This window comes from Capra hircus (assembly GCF_001704415.2).
Source record: "Capra hircus breed San Clemente chromosome X unlocalized genomic scaffold, ASM170441v1, whole genome shotgun sequence".
Classification (NCBI taxonomy): domain Eukaryota; kingdom Metazoa; phylum Chordata; class Mammalia; order Artiodactyla; family Bovidae; genus Capra; species Capra hircus.
The window spans coordinates 34,345,467-34,366,467 of NW_017189516.1; the positions used below are offsets into that span (position 1 = coordinate 34,345,467).

A 21,001-nucleotide genomic window follows, 5' to 3' on the forward strand; every position below is an offset into this window, starting at 1 on the left:
CCCTATATCCTTGCCCAAGATTTCTTTACTTTTCTGATAAGATATACCTTTTCCTCACTCCAGACACCAACCTATTTATAACCCTTCAAGTATTCTTCAAGGCCATCTCACGTGTCACCTCTTCCTTTGGGCTTTTGTTTAAAACACCTCGAGCCGTCTTTTACTTCAGTAGTTTGTCTACTTCTATTATCTTTTACTGCATTATACACTTTAAGTCATGGATGATATTGTAATCACATTTGTCCATATTTCTAGTGCATAGTATTCTTCTGACCTCTGACTAGCTTTTATGGGGTCTTTGAGGCTGTGAGGTCATTCATATATTTATGATACATCTGATTCATCCTCTAACACATAGGTCAAGCTATTCTGATTCACAGCAATATTTTGTTTGCTCATAGCAACATTTCAGTGTCAGTGTCAATCAATAGCATTTTAAGATGTTTTAAGTAATAAGTGGTTGATGTACTGGGCTTTAGCTCTTTTAATATATTTTATTTGTATATCTTGTAATTTATAATTCTCTTCTTTGGAACTAGGCTACTGACATCTGTGATCCCAATCCAATCCAGATGCTCATGTTTTGTGTCTACATGTATGAAAGACTTCCTACATGTCTCCCCAAGAAAGTGGTGCCCTTTCATTGTACTCTACATGACACAGTGTTTAGAGAGGTAAGAATATCTTTGAGATCAAAATATATGTGGAATTACACACTTATGTGGGTTTTAGATATTTCTCTCCCAACCCAAAATGAACAAATATATCAGTATGATAAAATAAGCCTTAACAAATGTTTTTCCTTCTAAACCAAAGGTATAGCAGTGTGAAAGGGAGGATTTTTCCTTCATAGTAATCACTACTTGCAATGAAATAATGGTTCTTTTATTCATCTGAAGAATGAAATGAGGAGATAGAAAATGAAAGTTAAGCACTTTGAAGGGCAAATCTTTTAGGAAAGTTGAGATCCATTTCATGTACAAGAGAACTTGATGCTATAAGTAGAAACGTGATTAGAGTATGCTTGGCATTCCTTTAGAGAACCTTACGCATCCAGATGGATTTTGTTCAAGCTAGGATGGGTTTCCTAGGTGGCATAGTAGTAACGAATCCACCTACCAATGCAGGAGACATAAGAGACACAGGTCTGTCTGGATCTTGAAGATCCCCTGCAGGAGGTAATGGCAACCCAGTCCAGTATTCTTGCTTGGAAAATCCCATGGACAGATGAGCCTGGCAGACTACAGTCCATGGGGTCACAAAGAGTCGAATACAGCTGAGCAACTGAGAACAGCATGCACGTATCCAGATGGATTGTGTTCAAAATAAGGATATGGAAAGGGAAGTAATAATGAAAGCACTCCTGATCAGGGTCTCCATTAATGCCCACTAAAAGATTGTATATATGCTGGAGCTACTAATTGCATAACAGGGATTTTTTTTTAATATGTAGGAAAACTTGAAAATGAAATTTTAAGTCCTGTGACCATAATGAATTTATATAAATATGTCCATGTTTTGCAAGTGTTTTCTCTGATTGAGAAATATATTGCCAGGGATCATCAACCTAACTTTGGTTTTCAAACAATATGTTTCATATGAATACTTGTGAAATATTTTCTAGCATATAGTTTTATTTCTTATATTTGTCCAAGACTTTTCCTTCTACTAGTTTTATGGTTGAACATTTTATGAAATCTTTTTTCTTTCTCTGCACGGTACAGGCTGTTAGAATCTTACTGTGTACAAAAGTTAATTTATCTCTTTGGTCAGATCATTTTTATTCCTTTTCCTCAGGCTGTTTTATGTATTCCTCTTCATATTAAGTTTTTGTTGTTGTTGTTTAGTCACTCAGTCATGTCTGATTCTTGCAACCCCATGGGCTGTAGCCCTCCAGGCTCCTCTCTCCATAGGATTTTGCAGGCAAGAATACTGGAATAGATTTCCATTTCGTCCCCTAGGAGATCTTCCTAATATGGGGGTGGGGTGTGGGGTGTGTTAATTTTATACTTTCAATGCAAAACATGTCCATATGTGGTCTTCAAAAGTTATAGCCTGGTGATTTGTAGATGTATCCTTTTTGAGAAAATAACAATGTACCCTCTGACTGTATGAGTGATGGTTAATAAGGATTCAGTTAAAAAGCAGAAAAAACTCAGATACTTGTCTCAGTGTAAAAGGCTCAATTTAGGGAAAGGAAAGCCATTCCTCCTGATTTTCTGTTAGCAAACATTGATATATGATCTTCTTTAAAAAAGAATTATTCCTATTTTTGTTGGAAAAAGAAATAGAAAACTCTTCAGAGAACTTTTTCAACACTATTCACTACAGTAATTCATTAAGTGCAATGATATTTAAGGGCCTTGGGTACTAACTGGCCTAGAGCTGTAATTACAGTGGGGTGGACTTTTGATTTCAGATTCAAATTTCTAAAAAGTTAGAAATGCTTTGCTTAAGCCTGCAGAAGTTAGGAGGGGTCTGAATTAGATTTAAACAGTGATTTAATTCATTTGAGTATTGTTACTGGTTTTCTAATTCTGTACACATGTTTGAATTTCTTTATGTCATTTGATTATGTTGAAAAAGCTAATTTTTAAACATAGATTTTATTAGTGATGTTAAAAATCAGATTAAATCATTAGAATGGAAACAATTTCTTTTCATATTTAACTCCTTATTGGGAATAATATTCTCACTTTAAGCTTATAGGTGAGATTGCACATAGAGCTTTTATTTTTCAGAAATGTAAGGAACATCTTTTGAAGGAAACAATAAAAAATGAATAAAAATGCAAAATAGAACATCAGTTACAACAAGCTTTGATTCTAAATTTCATTCAAGAAAATCACTGATTTGGAAATTGCTGAGAATCTATGGTGTAGTTTACCCAGATGCATCAACACTATAAATGTCAGTGCCTAAGTAGTGAAATGTCATTGTTGTCAACTTTTTTGACCTCCCAGTATAAAGAAAAATCTCAAGAAATGGCTACTATAATTGAAAAAGTATATTCTGTAGCTATGTGTCACAAATAGAATACTGGGACCATGAAACAATACAATGATCAGTGAAAAAATGTCAAGTTCAGTGATTTTCTGAGAAACTTTTCAAAGTAATTGAACTATTTCTTTTTTCTTTCTGAAACAAAATTTACACAGGAACACAGTAGTTAAATAATGGCTATCATTGCAAAAGGAGAATTGAGGGTCCAAAGCTTGGTTTCTTTCTTTGACCAGCTTTTTCTTCTCCCTACCACTCACATGACCCCTACATGAAATTCTGGAGTTGGGTGGAATAATCTGACCACAGATGAGCCCAGTGTTTTTGCATCATTTATTTACTTACTTATTTTTCTATAAATATATTTATATACACATGTATATATGTGTATACATGTGTGCATGTCATATATGTGATATATACATGTGATTATTATATTATATATATGTTGTATCAGTTCAGTTCAGTCGCTCAGCCGTGTCCGACTCTTTGCGACCCATGGACTGTAGCACTCCAGGCCTCCCTGTCCATCACAAACGTGTCCATTGAGTCGGTGATGCCATCCAACCATCTCATCCTCTGTCGTCCCCTTCTCCTCCCGCCTTCAATCTTTCCCAGCATTGGATCTTTTCAGATGAGTCAGTTCTTCCCATCAGGTGGCCAAAATATTGGAGTTTCAGCTTCAGCATCAGTCCTTCTAATGAATATTCAGGACTGATTCCCTTTAGGATGGACTGGTTAGATCTCGTGCAGTCCAAGGGACTCTCAAGAGTCTTCTCCAACACCACAGTTCAAAAGCATCTTTATAGTCCAAGTCTCACATCCATACATGACTACTGGAAAAACTAAAGCTTTGACTAGATGGACCTTTGTTGACAAAGTAATGTCTCTGCTTTTTAATATGTTGTCTAGGTTGGTCATAACTTTTTTTCCAAGGAGCTAGTGTCTTTTAATTTCATGGTTGTAGTCACCATCTGCAGTGATTTTGGAGTCCCAAAATAATAAAGTCTGTCACTGTTTCCATTGTTTCCCCGTCTATTTGCCATGAAGTGATGGGACCAGATGCCATGATCTTAGTTTTCTGAATGTTGAGTCTTAAGCCAACTTTTCACTCTCCGCTTTCACTTTCATCAAGGGGATTTTTAGTTCCTCTTCACTTTCTGCCATAAGGGTGGTATCATCTGCATATCCGAGGTTATTGATATTTCTCCCGGCAATCTTGATTCCAGCTTGTGCTTCTTCCAGCCCAGCATTTCTCATGACGTACTCTGCATATAAGTTCAATAAGCAGGGTGACATAATGAGAAGGAGTAGCTACCTTAAGATCTCAGGGCTGATTATCTAAGTTCCAGGACTATAAACCAATAATAGTTCATAGTGAATCTATTATTATTTTCAACATTTCCTTCCAGAAAATGGAAATTAGCTCCCTGTGACTTAAAATCACTAGATCTGTTAATTAATATTTTAAATGCACACATATATATGTACAAAAATAGGACACTAGAGTAGTCTTGCCTCCATTGTTACTGAGATCCATAAGCAGGTTATCAACATGAAAGCCCCAAATTTAGGGGTAAACTGAGGGTAGAAACTCAACATGTTTGTCCTGCTGGTTACAAAAGTTCATATTGAAATATAAAACTAGTTAATTTTATCTTTCAACAGATGTCTGCCATACTCTATCTCTGACTATGTTCCTGAACTATGACTATAGCTCCTTACTATAGTTCCTGCCTAAGTTCCATTGCCCTTTCCTTACTCTAATTTGGCCAACCATCCACCTCTCTCAGATATTTTCTTTCCTCTGGGTCTATACTTTCCATAACTTTGTGTCTTTCTAATGTGTATATTTTAAAATCCCCATTGTAGTTTGCATACTTATATACTCACATTTCTTATGAAATGCTCTCTAAAAATGAAGTAGCTCATTCTCAAATATTCTCCTTATCTTGACATCAGGAAGGAAGGGGAAGCCAACCCCTAACTCTACTACCACTTCTAGATGAGGCCACCATTGTTTTCAGCCTGGACTTCTGATTCCACTCCTTATAACACTTTCCACACTGAGCAGCCAGAGTAACCTTTTTGTAAATTGGAATCTGTTTAAAATTCTTTAAAGGTTTCCCTTTGCAGTGAGATTAAAATCCAAGTTGCTAACTTTAGATTTCAAATCTTTGATGATCAGGTGTTTTTACATCTGTCATTTCCTTGTCTGATAGCGTCTTCTCTTTGCCTACTTCTGAAGAAAAGAAGACACAGACACACACACACAGACACACAGACACACACACACACACACACACACACACAGAGTCTTTAAATATAAACTGCTTTCTTCCAGCTACTATACTTGGGTAAGTATTTTCATGATAAAAATATATGATTCTCTTTGATAAAAATAAGAAATGTTAAGTTGTATATCTTTAAAATTCATGATCTCATTTATACTCTCTTCTTCAACATAGATTCAGCTGAAAAATCCAAGCTTGAAAAGCTTAGTTTATAGTGCTACAATTGTCGGAAGAGATGCCAGTGACTTCTCCCTCTCCCAAGCAGGGAACACTGTGACAATTTCTGCAAAGTAAGTGTGTTGTTTTTTTTTTCTTTTAATTTTGCTTCATTGAATACATCAACCCTAGAGATTTAATGTGCATTATAATTACAAAAGAATGACCTGGATTTATTTTTAATAGCTATGTATATGTAATAAAAAGATAACCATTGCTGATATAGATAAATTATTTAAATGTTAGTGAGATTTCTCAACAATTTTATGAAAACAATTCTAACAATATAAAGGAGCTGCTTTTTATGTATATGTTTATTTTAGTTTATTTTGCATGCATATGGTCCATAGAAAATAACTCTTTTAAGTTCTTTATGTACTACAATTCTGTTTCCTGTAGGAAACTGGAACCAGTGTGTGCTATATATATGTATTTAGTTGTTTCTAATTATAGAAGCACTATATGCTCATTGTAAAAAAATTAGAAGCTATGAAAATATGAAGAAAAATAAAAGTAAAAGCTAGTAATTTTACCTCAAAGATACCCCCAGTGTTGTCATTTTTCTCTATCCCTTCATAATCATTGTATATCAATGTTTGTTGTATACAAACATACATACATACACTCTCCCACATTGTGGTGATGGTCTGAAAAGTCTAATTTTTACTTAATTCTATTCACATGATACTTGTTTAATGTTTCTACTACTAGTCCATTCCCCAAAATAAGGAACAAATGAAACCCTCAGAGAATAGTCTTAAGAAATTAAATGAGCATAATATGTGACTCCTCTTGGATCAACAAATCCTAATTCATATGCCAATAAGTGTTAATGATGGCAGATACTCTTATTATATTAATATAATACTAGGATGATGTGAGAATAGCTGTATCAGTATCACAAGGGTTGACAAATATAATAACCACTAATGGACTTTAGCCAGTATTGAATTTTAGTCATTGCCTTTGTATTCAATTATTTTTTTCTTTGTGCAAAACAATAGATCATAACTACTAATTATCCTTTTGGTTATCTTTCTGATTTTTGAACTATATGTTAACCTGAATTACTTTTCATATTATAGTCTTTATGCTAGTGTGTTAAACACAGAAATAATTGGAAGGGGCAGCCAGTTTTAATTGTATTAAAATGAAAAGAAATCCAGTTGCTATACTGCCCTTGGCTGATGTCATTAGCCACTGTTAGTTTTCTTCAGTTGCTGCCCCATGCTAAGGAGTATATAATTTATAAAATATGACTATTAATCATTGGGACTACATCCAAATTGAATTAAATATGAGAAAAACATTTATTCACTTATCTGTATCTATATTATAAATCAAATCCCAGAATAAAGCTCCTTGTAAAAACATCCCAGTCATCTTCCAAATTATACTTCTTATATATCTGTTATAAAACACAGTGTTAGCAATAGTAGTTCTTTTGGACATTGTCAGAGTACCATTGTCTTCCCTCAGTACTTTGATCGTTGAGATCTATTCTCTGCCCTTCAAATAGGATGCTAATAAATGAGCGGTGGTGGTGGTTTAGTCGCTTACTCATATTCGACTCTTGCAACCCCATTGACTGTAGCCCGCCAGGCTCCTCTGTCCATGGGATTCTCCAGGCAAGAATAATGGAGTGGGTTGTGATTCCCTTCTTCAAATAAGTGAATAATAAGTAATAATAAGTGAAAAGAATTAAGGTCCCCACCTTACCCCACCCTTTGTTCTTTCATAAACCTAATAGCCTGTTCCAGTGTTTCAAAGCTCTCATTACATGAAAATTCTTTCTAAGAACCACACTAGACCTATGATGTTTTAGGTTAAGACCATTTTTTTTTGTCTGTGCTCTACAGCTTACAGTATCCTCATTCCCTGATGGCGGATCAAACTTAGGTCACAACAGTGAAATCACAACTGAACTGCTATGGAATTCCCAAGACCATATGTCTTGTTAGTTTAATTAGCATTTATAGTTTTCATATAAATATGACTATAAATATGAAATCTGTATGCTTCCATTGCTGAAAATTTGTTACAGAAAATTATTTTTAAAATTACCTAGAATTCTATCTGATAAATGCATTTATTAGTTGATTTCTTTCTTGTATTTTTATATGAATATTATAGCATATACATAATTAAATATTTACACAATAAATGTATTATAAATGCAAATGTTAAAGTATTTAATATCTGTTAAATGTTTGCTATGTACAAAACCTATAAAATATACACTTTTAGTACCTTTTCATATCTAACCATCCTGGCAACCGTATTAGTGTCCTCCTTTTACAAAAGAAGACACTGGGCATAGAGACATTAAATTACTTACCCAATTTTCCCTGTTCTTAAATTGTGAAATAGGGATTAAAAACCAGCCAATCTAAACCCAGAGTTAAGACTCTTTTTAACTGACACCTGTACATACTGTGTGTGTGTTTGCGTATATCATATTCATACAAAGCCCTTGGCATTCAAAGAAAATATAGCATTAACTGTTTGTAAGAAATCCTGCAGATCCATAACATATAATTGCATCAATATTTTGACCATATTTGACATGTACATATATTCTTGTTGTCAATTTCTTTATCTTTTTAAATCAAAATTTAACTTGCACCTGCTTTAACAATTCAACTATGCAGGGAAGTTTAACGTGCAAAGAAGTCCTTCTTGCCTGATATTCCCATCTCTAGAGATGCACTTCTTGAGTGCATACTTTTAACTCTTTCAGCTATGTCTAATTTTAATTCTTCCAATGATTATCTCCATAAATATAAATAATCTGTATATCCTGCCAATATTTTTATTTTATCAACCTCAGAAATAGTGTCTTGACATATGGCATAATATTGACATAATATTTGATGATGTTGCTTACTTACCCCTCTAGATGTATCACCCTCCCACTAAACATCACTATTTTTATCTTTTATTCATTTCTGTTCCAAGAGTAAAAATGTGTTTTGTAAATATTTTCTTTGTATACTATCAGTAGATACAAAGTATCTTTTGACTCCATTTTAGTTGAGAAAAATTAATAAATTCTAAAAAAATATGTAAAACCTTTCCTTCAAGTGTATCGCAGTCTAGAACATGTCGCCTTTTGTTCTTATTTGGGCTGATTGCTTTCCAGACCTACTGAAAAGCTGTCAGTATTGAACACTCTATATTTCTCTTTGGATAGAAACTAATATATTTCTCTTTCTTAGTGTACTCAATTCTTTACTAAAAACTTCCTTTATGAAACCATCTAATAAAAAGTATAGGAGAGGTAAATTTGCCAAAATTTTGATTTTTAAGCATGTTTTTTGACTACCCTTACACTTGATTTAAATTTTGCATCATGTATTTTTCTAAGATGAAAGAGTTTTTCCTTATAGGTTGAGATCATTGTTCCACTTGCCTCATAGTATTCAGTTTTTGTGATACTGTAATTTCTACTATAATTCTGCTTTCCCACACCCCCGGACATTTTTAGGATCTCCCACTGTGTTCTGATATTGTTCCAGAATGAATCAAAAAGGATCTTTTATTCACTGACTGGGAGCACAGTGAGTCCTTTCATTATAAGGGTTTGTTTGTTTGTTTTTTAATAAGTTTTGGAAAATTCTCTTAAATTACTTTTCATCATTTTCTCTTCTCCATTTTCTCTGTTTTCATTTTCCAGCCTTTGGTTGTTGGATGCTGTTAACTGGATTCTCTATGTATCCTATCTCATTGCTCATTTTTCAGCTCAGTGTTTTTTCTCTCCTGATCAACATGCCTTCATTTCTAACTGTTTCCTTTAGGAGATAGACAAATAGGTAGGTAGATAGATAATTCCATATATATATATATATATATATATATGTAAGAATACTTTGTTTTTTTTTTATTGGGTATCTATTTCATAGCATCCCATTGTTAAATTGGAGTTACAATATCTTCATAAATGTCTCTGACTTTTCCATTCTGACTTTCATGTTCTCATCTATTACCTATATTATTTTTATTTTCTTTGAGGTCATTTGGTATGATTTTTCATCTTGGTCTCAGTGTTTCATGTTGAAGGATTTATTAAAATGACTTGTGATACTTGTTTATTCATTTATTTGTAATAATATGGCAATAAAAAAGTAAATTGTGATTCTGTATATGGACAGGTTTGTCAATTGGCCAACTTCATTTTAGGGTAAAAACAATATTGCTTTTATGTCCAGTTGCCTGACATCATACACTGACCTTCGGAAGAGTAGGGTTGTCTGAAACTCATTTCGCCCTCCATTTACATAGATATTTCTGGAAATGGCTTCTCCAGGAGTCTATAGGCAGCTTTGTTTCTTTTATTAGCCTCTATACAGATTCTCATCGATGGTTTCCTTCAACTAGTAGCTTAAAAAACAAATCTTTATTATAATCTTAATGAGATTTATCTTAGAGAGAGAGACAGTGAATCTGAGTTTCAGATACCAGTGTGGCCTAGAACCCTTTTATCATGTCATTTGACAATTAAATACTGGGCTTAAATAGTGAAACATACAGATTTTATATCAAGCTTCATTTTTCTTATTTGGAAAATGGAGATCAGAATATTTGCCTATAGTGTTCAGTAATAAATGTAGTTATATAGGGACAGCACCTAGTACTGTAACTGGGACCTATAGGAAGCAGTCAGTAAGTATTTGCATCCCTCCTCTAAATTTGAAGTACTGTGATTCATAGATGAAAATATATCAAAACTACTCACAAAGGTTTATAATCTGGCAGAGTGTCACACAAGCAAATACATAATAAGGATGTAATTTGATAGTTGTTTTATTTATCCTGTGTGTATAAAGTGAGAGGAAAATGGGGAAAAATGAAGCACCTCCGTGTTCTTAGGAAGGATTCCCAGAAAATGTAATGCTTAATTCTCAATGTATATGAAAACCAGATATTCACTTCTACAGGTGCATTTCAGTTTGTAGGTTTCAATGCCATTTTTAAGTGTTTTTAAAAATAACTTTTTAGCTAGACTAATTTCAAAGCTTTGGTTTTTACACAGAGGGTTCAGAAAATATTTTATTTAAAAAATCTGTAGGTTTATCTTATCATATATTATATAATTATCTATGTTGCACCACATCCTATCTTAGAATCTGTCTAAATCATGATTAATAATAGTTTTTTTCTGCCAGTTGTGAATTTAAATTCCCTGAGATATGATTTATATAGAAAAGATTAAATGGCTGTACTAGCTTATAAGCAAACATTTCTGCATCTAACTTGATGACTTTATTTAGCTATAATCATAGAGTGACTGTCATAAAAGTGAAAGTATACTTTTAGAAAACCATTCTGTTTCTTTTTTCCTCATTATATTCATTGAGCCATCTGGGCACTGACATTGATGTGTCATATATTTATTCCCCATCTTCCAAAAGCCAAGTTGAAGTAGTTGATGAGGTACATGTAATATCAAGGAGACTTTTTTTTTTTTAAATGAGGGGTAGGCCTTTGGAAGAAAAAGAAAATAAATGGTAAGACAATTAAGATAAAGTCCATAATTATGATACACATGTCTGGAGACCTAAGACGTATACCTGAAGTGGACAACCAACTTGATTCTGAGCTTTCTAACACACGTAGAAAGGCCCTGGTCATTTACATGCTTAAATTTGTCTACAAACTTTATAAAAGGAATATCTATACTCAAGAGAAGCTCAAAATCTTGATGGTTCTAATACCAGCCATGGGCTTCACAAACAGGATACTATATTTTTAAATGTTTCATAAAAGTTAAGTATAGTTCCATAAATTTATTTACTAAGTGCATGTTCCTTAGATTCTTTCTATCTATTTATTTATTTTTGACTGTGCTGAGACTTTGTTGTGGTGCCTGAGCTTTCTCTACTTGCGGCCAGCAGGAGCTACTATCTAAGTTGTGGTGCACAGGCTTCTCATTGTGGTGGCCTCTTTTATTGAGGAGCACAGGCTCTAGGGCACATGGGCTTAGTAGTTGCAGCATGCACACAGAGTTGCTCCATGACATGTACAGTCTTAGTTCCCTGACTGGGGATTGAGCCTGCATTCCCTGCATTGCAAGGCAGATTCTTATCCACTGGACCACCATGGAAATCCCATAGATTATGGTCATTCTTGAACTCCTTTTTTCATCATCTTCCACAGAGAGCCAATCCATTACCTAGCCTTACTGATTTTGCACAGTATATCTTAAATTTGGCATCCTTACCTTTATCTACCTCTTTCAAGCTAATCTAATGTACCTTTAAAAAGTTGAAAGGTTGAATGGTTCTATGAAGACCTACCAGACCTGTTAGAACTAACACCCAAAAAAGATGTCCTTTTCATTAGAGGGGACTGGAATGCAAAAATAGGAAGTCAAGAAACACCTGTAATAACAGGTAAATTTAGCTTTGGAGTACAGAATGCAGCAGGGCAAAGGCTAATACAGTTTTGCCAAGAGAATGAACACACTGGTCATAGCAACACCGTCTTCCAACAGCACAAGAGAAGACTCTATACATAGACATCACCAGATGGCTAACACTGAAATCAGATTGATTATATTCTTTGAAGCCAAAGATGGAGAAGGTCTATACAGTTAGCAAAAACAAGATAGGGAGCTGACTGTGGCTCAGTTCATGAACTCCTTATTGCCAAATTCAGACTTAAATTGAAGAAAGTAGGGAAAATCACTAGACCATTAAGGAATGACCTAAATCAAATCCCTTATGATTACACAGTAGAAGTGAGAGATAGATTTAAGGGACTGGATCTGATAGAGTGCCTGATGAACTATGGACGGAGGTTCGTGACATTGTACAGGAGACAGGGATCAAGACCATCCCCATGGAAAAGAAATGCAAAGAAGAAAAATGGCTGTCTGAGGAGGCCTACAAATAACATTGAAAGGAAGAGAAGCAAAAAGCAAAGGAGAAAAGGGAAGATATACCCATTTGAATGCAGAGTTCCAAAGAATAACAAGGAGAGATAAGAAAGCCTTCTTCAGAGATCAATACAAAGAAATAGAGGAAAACAACAGAATGGGAAAAACTAGAGATCTCTTCAAGAAAATTAGAGATACCAAGGGAACATTTCATGCAAAGATGGGCTCGATAAAGGACAGAAATGGTATGGACCTAACAGAAACAGAAGATATTAAGAAGAGGTGGCAAGAATACACAGAAGAACTGTACAAAAAAGATCTTCACAACCCAGATGATCACGATGGTGTGATCACTCACCTAGAGCCAGACATCCTGGAATGTGAAGTCAAGTGGGCCTTAGAAGGCATCAGTATGAACAAAGCTAGTGGAGGTGATGGAATTCCAGTTGAGCTATTTCAAATCCTGAAAGATGATGCTGTGAAAGTGCTGCACTCAATACGTTAGCAAATTTGGAAAACTCAGCAGTGGCCAGAGGACTGGAAAAGGTCAGTTTTCACTCCAATCCCTAAGAAAGGCAGTGCCAAAGAATGCTCAAACTATTGCACAATTGCACTCATCTCACACACTAGTACAGTAATGCTCAAAATTCTGCAAGCCAGGCTTCAGCAATACGTGAACTTGAACTTCCAGCTGTTCAAGCTGGTTTTAGAAAAGGAAGAGGAACCAGAGATCAAATTGCCAGCATCTGCTGGATCATCAAAAATGCAAGCGAGTTCCAGAAAAACATCTATTTCTGCTTTATTGACTATGTCAAAGCCTTTGACTGTGTGGATCACAATAAACTGAAAAATTCTGAAAGAGATGGGAATACCAAACCACCTGACCTGCCTCTTGAGAAACCTGTATGCAGGTCAAGAAGCAACAGTTAGAACGGGACATGGAACAACAGAGTGGTTCCAAATAGGAAAAGGATTATGTCAAGGCTGTATATTGTGACCCTGCTTATTTAACTTCTATGCAGAGTACATCATGAGAAATGCTGGGCTGGAAGAAGCTCAAGCTGGAATCAAGATCGCCGGGAGAAATATCAATAACTTCAGATATGCAGATGACACCACCCTTATGGCAGAAAGCAAAGAAGAACTAAAGAGCTTCTTGATGAAAGTGAAAGAGGAGGGTGAAAAAGTTGGCTTAAAGCTCAACTTTCAGAAACCTAAAATCATGGCATCGGTCCCATCACTTCATGGCAAATAGATGGGGAAACAGTGGAAACAGTGTCAGACTTTATTTTGGGGGGCTCCAAAATCACTGCAGATGGTGATTGCAGCCATGAAATTAAAAGATGCTTACTCCTTGGAATGAAAGTTATAACCAACCTAGACAGCATATTAAAAAGCAGAGACATTACTTTGCCAACAAAGGTTTGTCTAGTCAAGGCTATGGTTTTTCCAATGGTCATTTATGGATGTGAGAGTTGGACTATAAAGAAAGCTGAGCACGGAAGAATTGATGCTTTTAAACTGTGGTGTTGAAGAAGACTCTTGAGAGTCCCTTGGACTGCGAGGAGATCCCACAAATCCATCCCTAAGGAGATCAGTTCTGGGTGTTCATTGGAAGGACTGATGTTCAAGCTGAAACTCCAATAATTTGGCCACCTGATGCAAAGAGCTGACTCATTTGAAAAGACCCTGATGCTGGGAAATATTGAGGGCAGGAGGAGAAGGGGATGACAGAGGATGAGATGGTTGGATGGCATCACCAATTCAATGGACATGAGTTTGGGTAAACTCTAGGAGTTGGTGATGGACAGGGAGGCCTGGTGTGCTGTGGTTCACGGGGTCACAAAGAATCAGACACAACTGAGCAATTGAATTGAAATGATCACCTTTAAACTAGCTTGCTACAGTTGATTCCTAAAAGGATTCTCTGCAGTCCATCCTTTATATTAGACTAGCAATAATGTTTTTAATGTAAATTTGGTCATGTTACTCTTTGGCTTAAAATATTCTAATAGCTTCCCTCACCATTATGATATTGACTGAATATCTCAATATAGGCCATGTGGCCTTTCATGGCTGGCTCTTATCCACATCTTGTATCACTAACACCTTTGCTCTCTAAGCTACAACACCACTGGCCTTTGATAGATTATTTAAAATCATCAGAATTCCTCATACTAGAGTGCTTGGATGCCTTCTTTCATCCCATGCAAATTCTACCTAACTCATTGTCATTCTCCATATCTTACCTAACATATCACTTCCTCTGACCCTTCAGACTGTATCACACTCTATTACATGCCCTTATATCACTTCATAGCACATACATAGTTTGTTTTCACATTTATTTTATGATGATGTAATTAATGTCTGCCATGTCATATAAAATTAAAGATCCAGGAGTTCAGGAATAGTGTGTGTGTTTTTTTTTCTAATTATCCCCCAAACCTAAAACAAAGTCTGGAACATTATAAATTTTAATTGAACATATGGCTTTACCTAGTAATGAATTTTTGAATATCTACAAAAATCCTAAACCACAGGTATCCTAACACAGAATTTGAAAAACACCCAGAAGAAGATGTCAAGATCAAATATTCTCTTTTCAGTTAAATTTAAGTACATGAGCTTTTTAGTAGTCATAAAAATGTCATGAATATGTCATGAAAATGTCCTTTTGCAGTAGTTGAGATTAGTGATATTATATCTGAATAAAATTCTCCCATTCCTGCTAGTTCTGAGTTGTAATTTTCCCTAAAAATCAATTTTGAGAATATTTTAATTGATTTTGAAAGTCCTCCATTCACTTTACTCTATGCTGCACCCTAAGCTTGCATATTCAAAAGAGATTCTTCAAAGATTCTGGGGAAGTTAAGCCATAGTGTAATGCTGAGAGAAGCTATTGCCATTTCTGTTCCCAACTGTGTGTATCCTAAGGGAAAATGACAGATCATAGTTTGTGCAAAGAATAACTGTGATATGATGTATAGTGCTGCTGTTGCTGCTGCTGCTGCTAAGTCACTTTAGTCATGTCTGACTGTGCAACCCCATAGACGGCAGCCCACCAGGCTCCCCCGTCCCTGGGATTCTCCAGGCAAGAACATGGTGTGGCTTGCCATTTGCTTCTCCAATGCATGAAAGTGAAAAGTGAAAGTGAAGTCGCTCAGTCATGTCCAACTTAGCGACCCCATGGACTGCAGCCCATGAGGCTCCTCCATTCATGGGGTTTTCCAGGCAAGAGTACTGGAGTTGGGTGCCATTGCCTTCTCCATGTATAGTGCTAACTATGCTAAAAGTCAGAGAAAAAGCAAAGATAAAAGTCTCCAAGGTTTACCACCTACAGCTATGGAAAAGTAAGGCGGAAAGATTGAGCCAGTAAAGAAACATTGAGCCCAGTTTTCATTCGGAGAGCTCATTACTTACATAAACAGTGAAAGCAAAAGTTACCAGAGGGGCAGATCTCCATGCCCCTTATGCAGAGTGGTGCCAAAACAAAAGGGGCCAGAAGACTGCACCATGGGTGGGAGGACACCTGTTGCTGACAGTCAGTTTCATGCTGCAGTTAAGCAGTTTTCTAGCCTGTAACTCTATGCTGGAGGGGGCTACGTGGAGTCAATGGCAAACTGTCTGCTGACAGACTCTCAGGGAAGATAGAGAGGCAAATGAGAAATGTTCTTGTCGCAGTTTTTCCTGAAACTCCATGCTCTCATGTTATGGGAGGATCACAGAACTTTCTGGCAACACTTACAGCCTCTGCAGTTAAACTTTGCATATTTGTGGCCTGTGTGATTATGCAAGATTGCCAGGGTGCCATGGCTTAGTCATTCCCCTAAAAACTGGGAAATAAAGTTTCCAAGTCCGTACGTAGATTCTTTAACTGTTTTACAATGGTTTAAACTAGAAAGTTGAAGATTAAAGGAGATACATGTTTTCTTTATTCTTTCCTTTAATTTTGTCTTTCAAATAAAAGTCATGCTACTTATATGCAGTTATTTTGATTTGAGGTTTGAATTTTATTTTCAACCACAGTTTGAAGTATTTTTTTTGAACTTGTCTTTCTCATTTTTCCTCCATGTAATCAAAAATCATTGATGTAACTAAGAATGCGCCTAACCAGTAACCCAGAATGTCCTATAAAATTCACATAAAAATGCATACATGATTTCCTGTGGCTAACTCCTAGAAAATCGAATACTTGGTAGATTATATATGCATTTGGAAGTTAACTTTAGGTTTTACAGACTGGATCAATATGTTTTGACTAACAGCAATAACTAGATTATAGACTTTCTAAAATCTGCAATAATCTTTAATTTTACTGTAGAAGTGAGTATTTTACAGGGTGTGTGTACTAGGTATATGATCTTCACTGGATAGATGCTTGTTGTCTTTTTTCATTACAGTAGTTTTTTTTTTTTTTTTTTTTTTACCTTTTGTTAAATAGAAACCAAATTACTATCACTCTGAAATTTACCAGTCGCTTCCTCCATCCTGCTGAAGCTTCACTGCTATTAATTTCAAGACCTAAGAATGGAATAGGAGGTACTATGATGACTTTTGCTCTCAAGGGTGAAGTCCTCAATTTTAAAACCATCGTAAGTAAATCTTACCTCTTTTATGATATATTTTTTGCTTCTCTTCTCAAGCCATGGAGTGTTCCAAGTACAGCTGTTCTTCCAAGTTTTATCTCCTGGCAGCTCTTGTTCTTTGAGATCATATGCATATACAGACACAGATGTGTACTTACTTACATTTGTGCAGTTTTTGGTTTCTGTATCTCTGATATTTTTGCTTTGATACTCTTTCTTTGGAAATAAGTCTCAATTTTATAATAGAAATTGAAAGGACTTGTACTTTAAAATTTTGGTTTTGTTTATTAATTTTGTATGCAATGTTTAAACATTACTTTCAATTTACAGTTATTACAAAATATTGGTTATATTCCCTTTGTTGTACAATGCATCCGTGGACCTATCTTACACCCAAGCGTTTGTACCTTCCACCTCTACATTGCCCCTCCCCACTGTCATCACTGGTAACCATTAATTTGTTCTCTGTATCTGTGAGGCTGTTTCCTTTTTTTTTTAATAATTATATTCACTAGTTTGTTACATTTTTTAGATCTCACATATAAGTGATATTATGCAGTATTTGTCTCTTTCTGACTTATTTCACTTAGCATAATGCCCCTAATGCCTTACCATAATACATCCTGCCGCTGCTAAGTTGCTTCAGTTGTGTCCAACTCTTTGCAAACATATGGACCATAGCCTGCCAGGTCCTCTTTCCATGGGATTCTCTAGGCAAGAATATTGGAGCGGTTGCCATGCCCTCCTCCAGGGGATCTTCCCTACCCAAGGATCAGACTTGCATCTCTTGTATCTTCTGCATTGGCAATTGGGCTCATTCCCACTAGCACCACCTGCAAAGCCCAAGTACATCCATGTTGCTGCAAATGGCAAAAAAAAAAAAAAAAAAAAAGGTAATACATATATATATATGGCTTCACAGGTGGTGCTAGTAATAAAGAGTCTACCTGCCAGTGCAGGAGACACAAAAGATGCGAGTTCAATCTCTGGGTTGGGAAAATCCTCTGGAGAAGGAACTAGCCAGCCAGTCCAGTATTTCTGCTTTGAAAATCCCATGGACAGAGGAGCCTGGTGTGCTACAGTCCATGGAGTCACAAAGACTTGGACACGACTAAGCAACTGAGCACACATACACTGACACACATATAAACAAATAAATATAATATATGTGTATTATACACACACACACATACACACACATACACACACACATATACACCCCACATCTTCATTATCACACACATACATCCCACATCTTCATTATCCATTCATCTGTTGATGGACACTTAGGTTGCTTCCATATCTTGGCAATTGTAAATAATGCTGCTTGAATGTTGGGGTGCATGTATTTATTCAAATTAGTATCTTCACTTTCTTTGGATATATACCCAGAGTGGAATAGCTGGATCATATGGTAGTTCTATTTTTGGGCTTTTGAGAAACCTCCATACTGCTTTCCACAGTGACTGTGGTGATTTACCTTCCCACCAACACGTAAAAGGGTATCCTTTACTCCACATCCTCGCCAGCATTTGTTATTTGTGTTCTTTTTGATAATGGCCATTCTGACAGATGCTAGGTGATATCTCATTGTGGTTTTGATACACATTTCTCTTATGATTAGCATCTTCTCATGTGCCTGTTGGCCATCTGCATTTTGAAAAGACTTGTATTGAGTACTGTTTTAAGGTTGTCTTTTTAGAATCATATTTGTGCTTTATATCAAGGAGTCATTCACTATGTGTATAGCAATTTACATGACCTTCTACCATGGAGACTTGTGATTTAAGTTAAAGCACTCCCTGGGCCTATGTCTGTTTTTTGTTTGAATTAAGGTTTGGTGATTTACATAGCAAAGAAAATGTTTCTGTTTCTGATAGGAACAGTTATCAGTTTATCTTTAGGGTACTCTGGAGCAAATCCATTACAAAGATAATGCTAAGACCAGCATTTAGTGAGAGGTAATCATGTTCCAGTCAGAGTTCTAAAAGTGTTACTACCTCAAAGGATGGGGGAGAAGGATTTTTAAATCTCTGTAAAATAGTTGTGATATTATTATGATTGACTTTGTGTAGTCATTAGTTTGTCTACATATTATTTTCTACCTTGGCTGTATGGCAAAGAAGTATATTTATGTTGCCAGATTTTCATATGGATTATGAAAAATCATAGGTGTGCAGTGGCTTGAGTGGGAGGTAAAGAGAATGACTTTAGAAGGCCACTTTGTGTGAGGAGAGCATTAAGACACTCACCTGGACAGAATGGCTTATTCAATAAGGACACCCGGAACAGAAAGCACATGTTTGATTGTCACTGAGATACTATTGTGATCTTCTGATTTCCTCCTGAATTCTTACATTTCCCAACACTCTCACACAAATTCTCTGTAAAAAACATTGCTTTGCCACGTGTGTTTAAGAGACATGGATGGATGGTGTTAGCCTGTCATTATCATGGCTCTGGGGCAGAAAAGCTGACACTTGGACCTTATATGATCTCTGTTTACTTCTCCATTTGGCCACTCATGGTCTTAGACATCAGGAAATAATTGGATAATAATGGAGAAATAAGGTAAGATCCTGATTAGTCTAGAGGTGTGGAATTCCTAAAATCTTTTCTTTCATGGAAGTCTTGAGTAATTTAAGTTTTATATTTGTGCTTTTATTACAGTAAAAATATATCAATACAGCCACTGCATTAGAAACACAGGCATGCCACAGTCACACATGTTCCAACACAGATATCACAGATATTCTTGCACTCGCACACCAGTGTGCACATGTGCACACACACCTGCCTCTTCTTTATGTCATGTGTATTCGGGGTATACACACACACACACACACACACACACACACACACACACACACATATATATATATATGATGGATTAATTTGCAGATATAAAATCATGAACAAAATGATTTTTAAGGAAATAAATTTAGGAGACAGTATTGTGATAAATCATTCAGTTGTTAGCATAGTGCTATGGATCAGTGATGAGGTAAATCTATTTCTATTTTTTCCCACTCAGATTTTGGCAGTATAATGTTTATATAAATTAATCTCTGAAATGTTTAAATGGACAGGTTTTTAGATACTTTAAGCCTATATTTTATAGTTGAGGATATTCTTTTTTGTTATTATCATATAGTATGTTTTATTTCTTTTTTACCTTAGGAAACTATAAAATGCAAATCCCCATGTTATAAATGGAAAGAAGTTACTGTGAAAGTTAAAAATCCCTTCCAAGCTTCTGGGGACTTCAAGTAAGTTATTGTTTTGGTGTAAATTCATTGCAATTAGCCATATCCAGTCTTAAGAGAAGTTATGTAGTTTTCTTAAATGTGAACCGTTTTGAGGAGAAATTTTGCATATTTATATTACTATAAATGTATAAGCATCAGCAGATAAAATAGAACAAATAATGAAGGTAAATCAGTTTTCCTTGAAATGCTGTTTCATTTCTACAAAGCTAATGCTGATTGTGTCAAACTTATTAATTTTGCCAATAAGCTTTATCTTTATTGAAATGTATAGTTCTTTCAATTTCTTAAAATTTATAAGTAATAGACTTTTAAACTTATAATTTCTTCCTGTTAATTTCCAAAAGTGAAATGTTGATTCAAGCAGAAAATTTATTTTCACCTAAAGCATCATGATTAATTAAAACTGCACATCAAATGTTCATTTGTACATCTTTACATTTAACAATAACAACAAAATATATTTGGAATAAAAAGACAATAAAATGCTTAAGTTTTATTCAAGGTCCCAAATAGAAAATATCTTTCTATATATTTACATGTTGAGGGAGAAGATGGATAATTGTACCTTATTGTTGTTGTTTAGCTGCTAACTCGTGTCCCACTGTTCTGCGACCCCATAGACTGTAGCCAGCCAGGCTCCCCTGACCATGGGATTTCCCAGGCAAGAATACTGGAGTGGGTTGCCATTTCCTTTACCAGGGAATCTTCCTGTCCCAGGGATTAAATCAGTGTTTCATGCATTGGCAGGTGGATTCT

At 35.5% G+C, this 21,001-nt stretch overlaps 1 protein-coding gene across 1 annotated transcript in view; it reads left to right on the forward strand.

Annotated features, from left to right (window-relative positions):
• Positions 1-21,001, forward strand: part of CFAP47 (cilia and flagella associated protein 47) — a 388,870-nt gene that overhangs the window by 219,237 nt on the left and 148,632 nt on the right. Inside the window, exons 18-21 of the mRNA XM_018043692.1 lie at positions 540-674; positions 5,469-5,584; positions 16,832-16,982; positions 20,157-20,245. Coding sequence (XP_017899181.1) covers positions 540-674; positions 5,469-5,584; positions 16,832-16,982; positions 20,157-20,245 — 491 coding nt within the window. The remainder of the gene's footprint in view (positions 1-539; positions 675-5,468; positions 5,585-16,831; positions 16,983-20,156; positions 20,246-21,001) is intronic.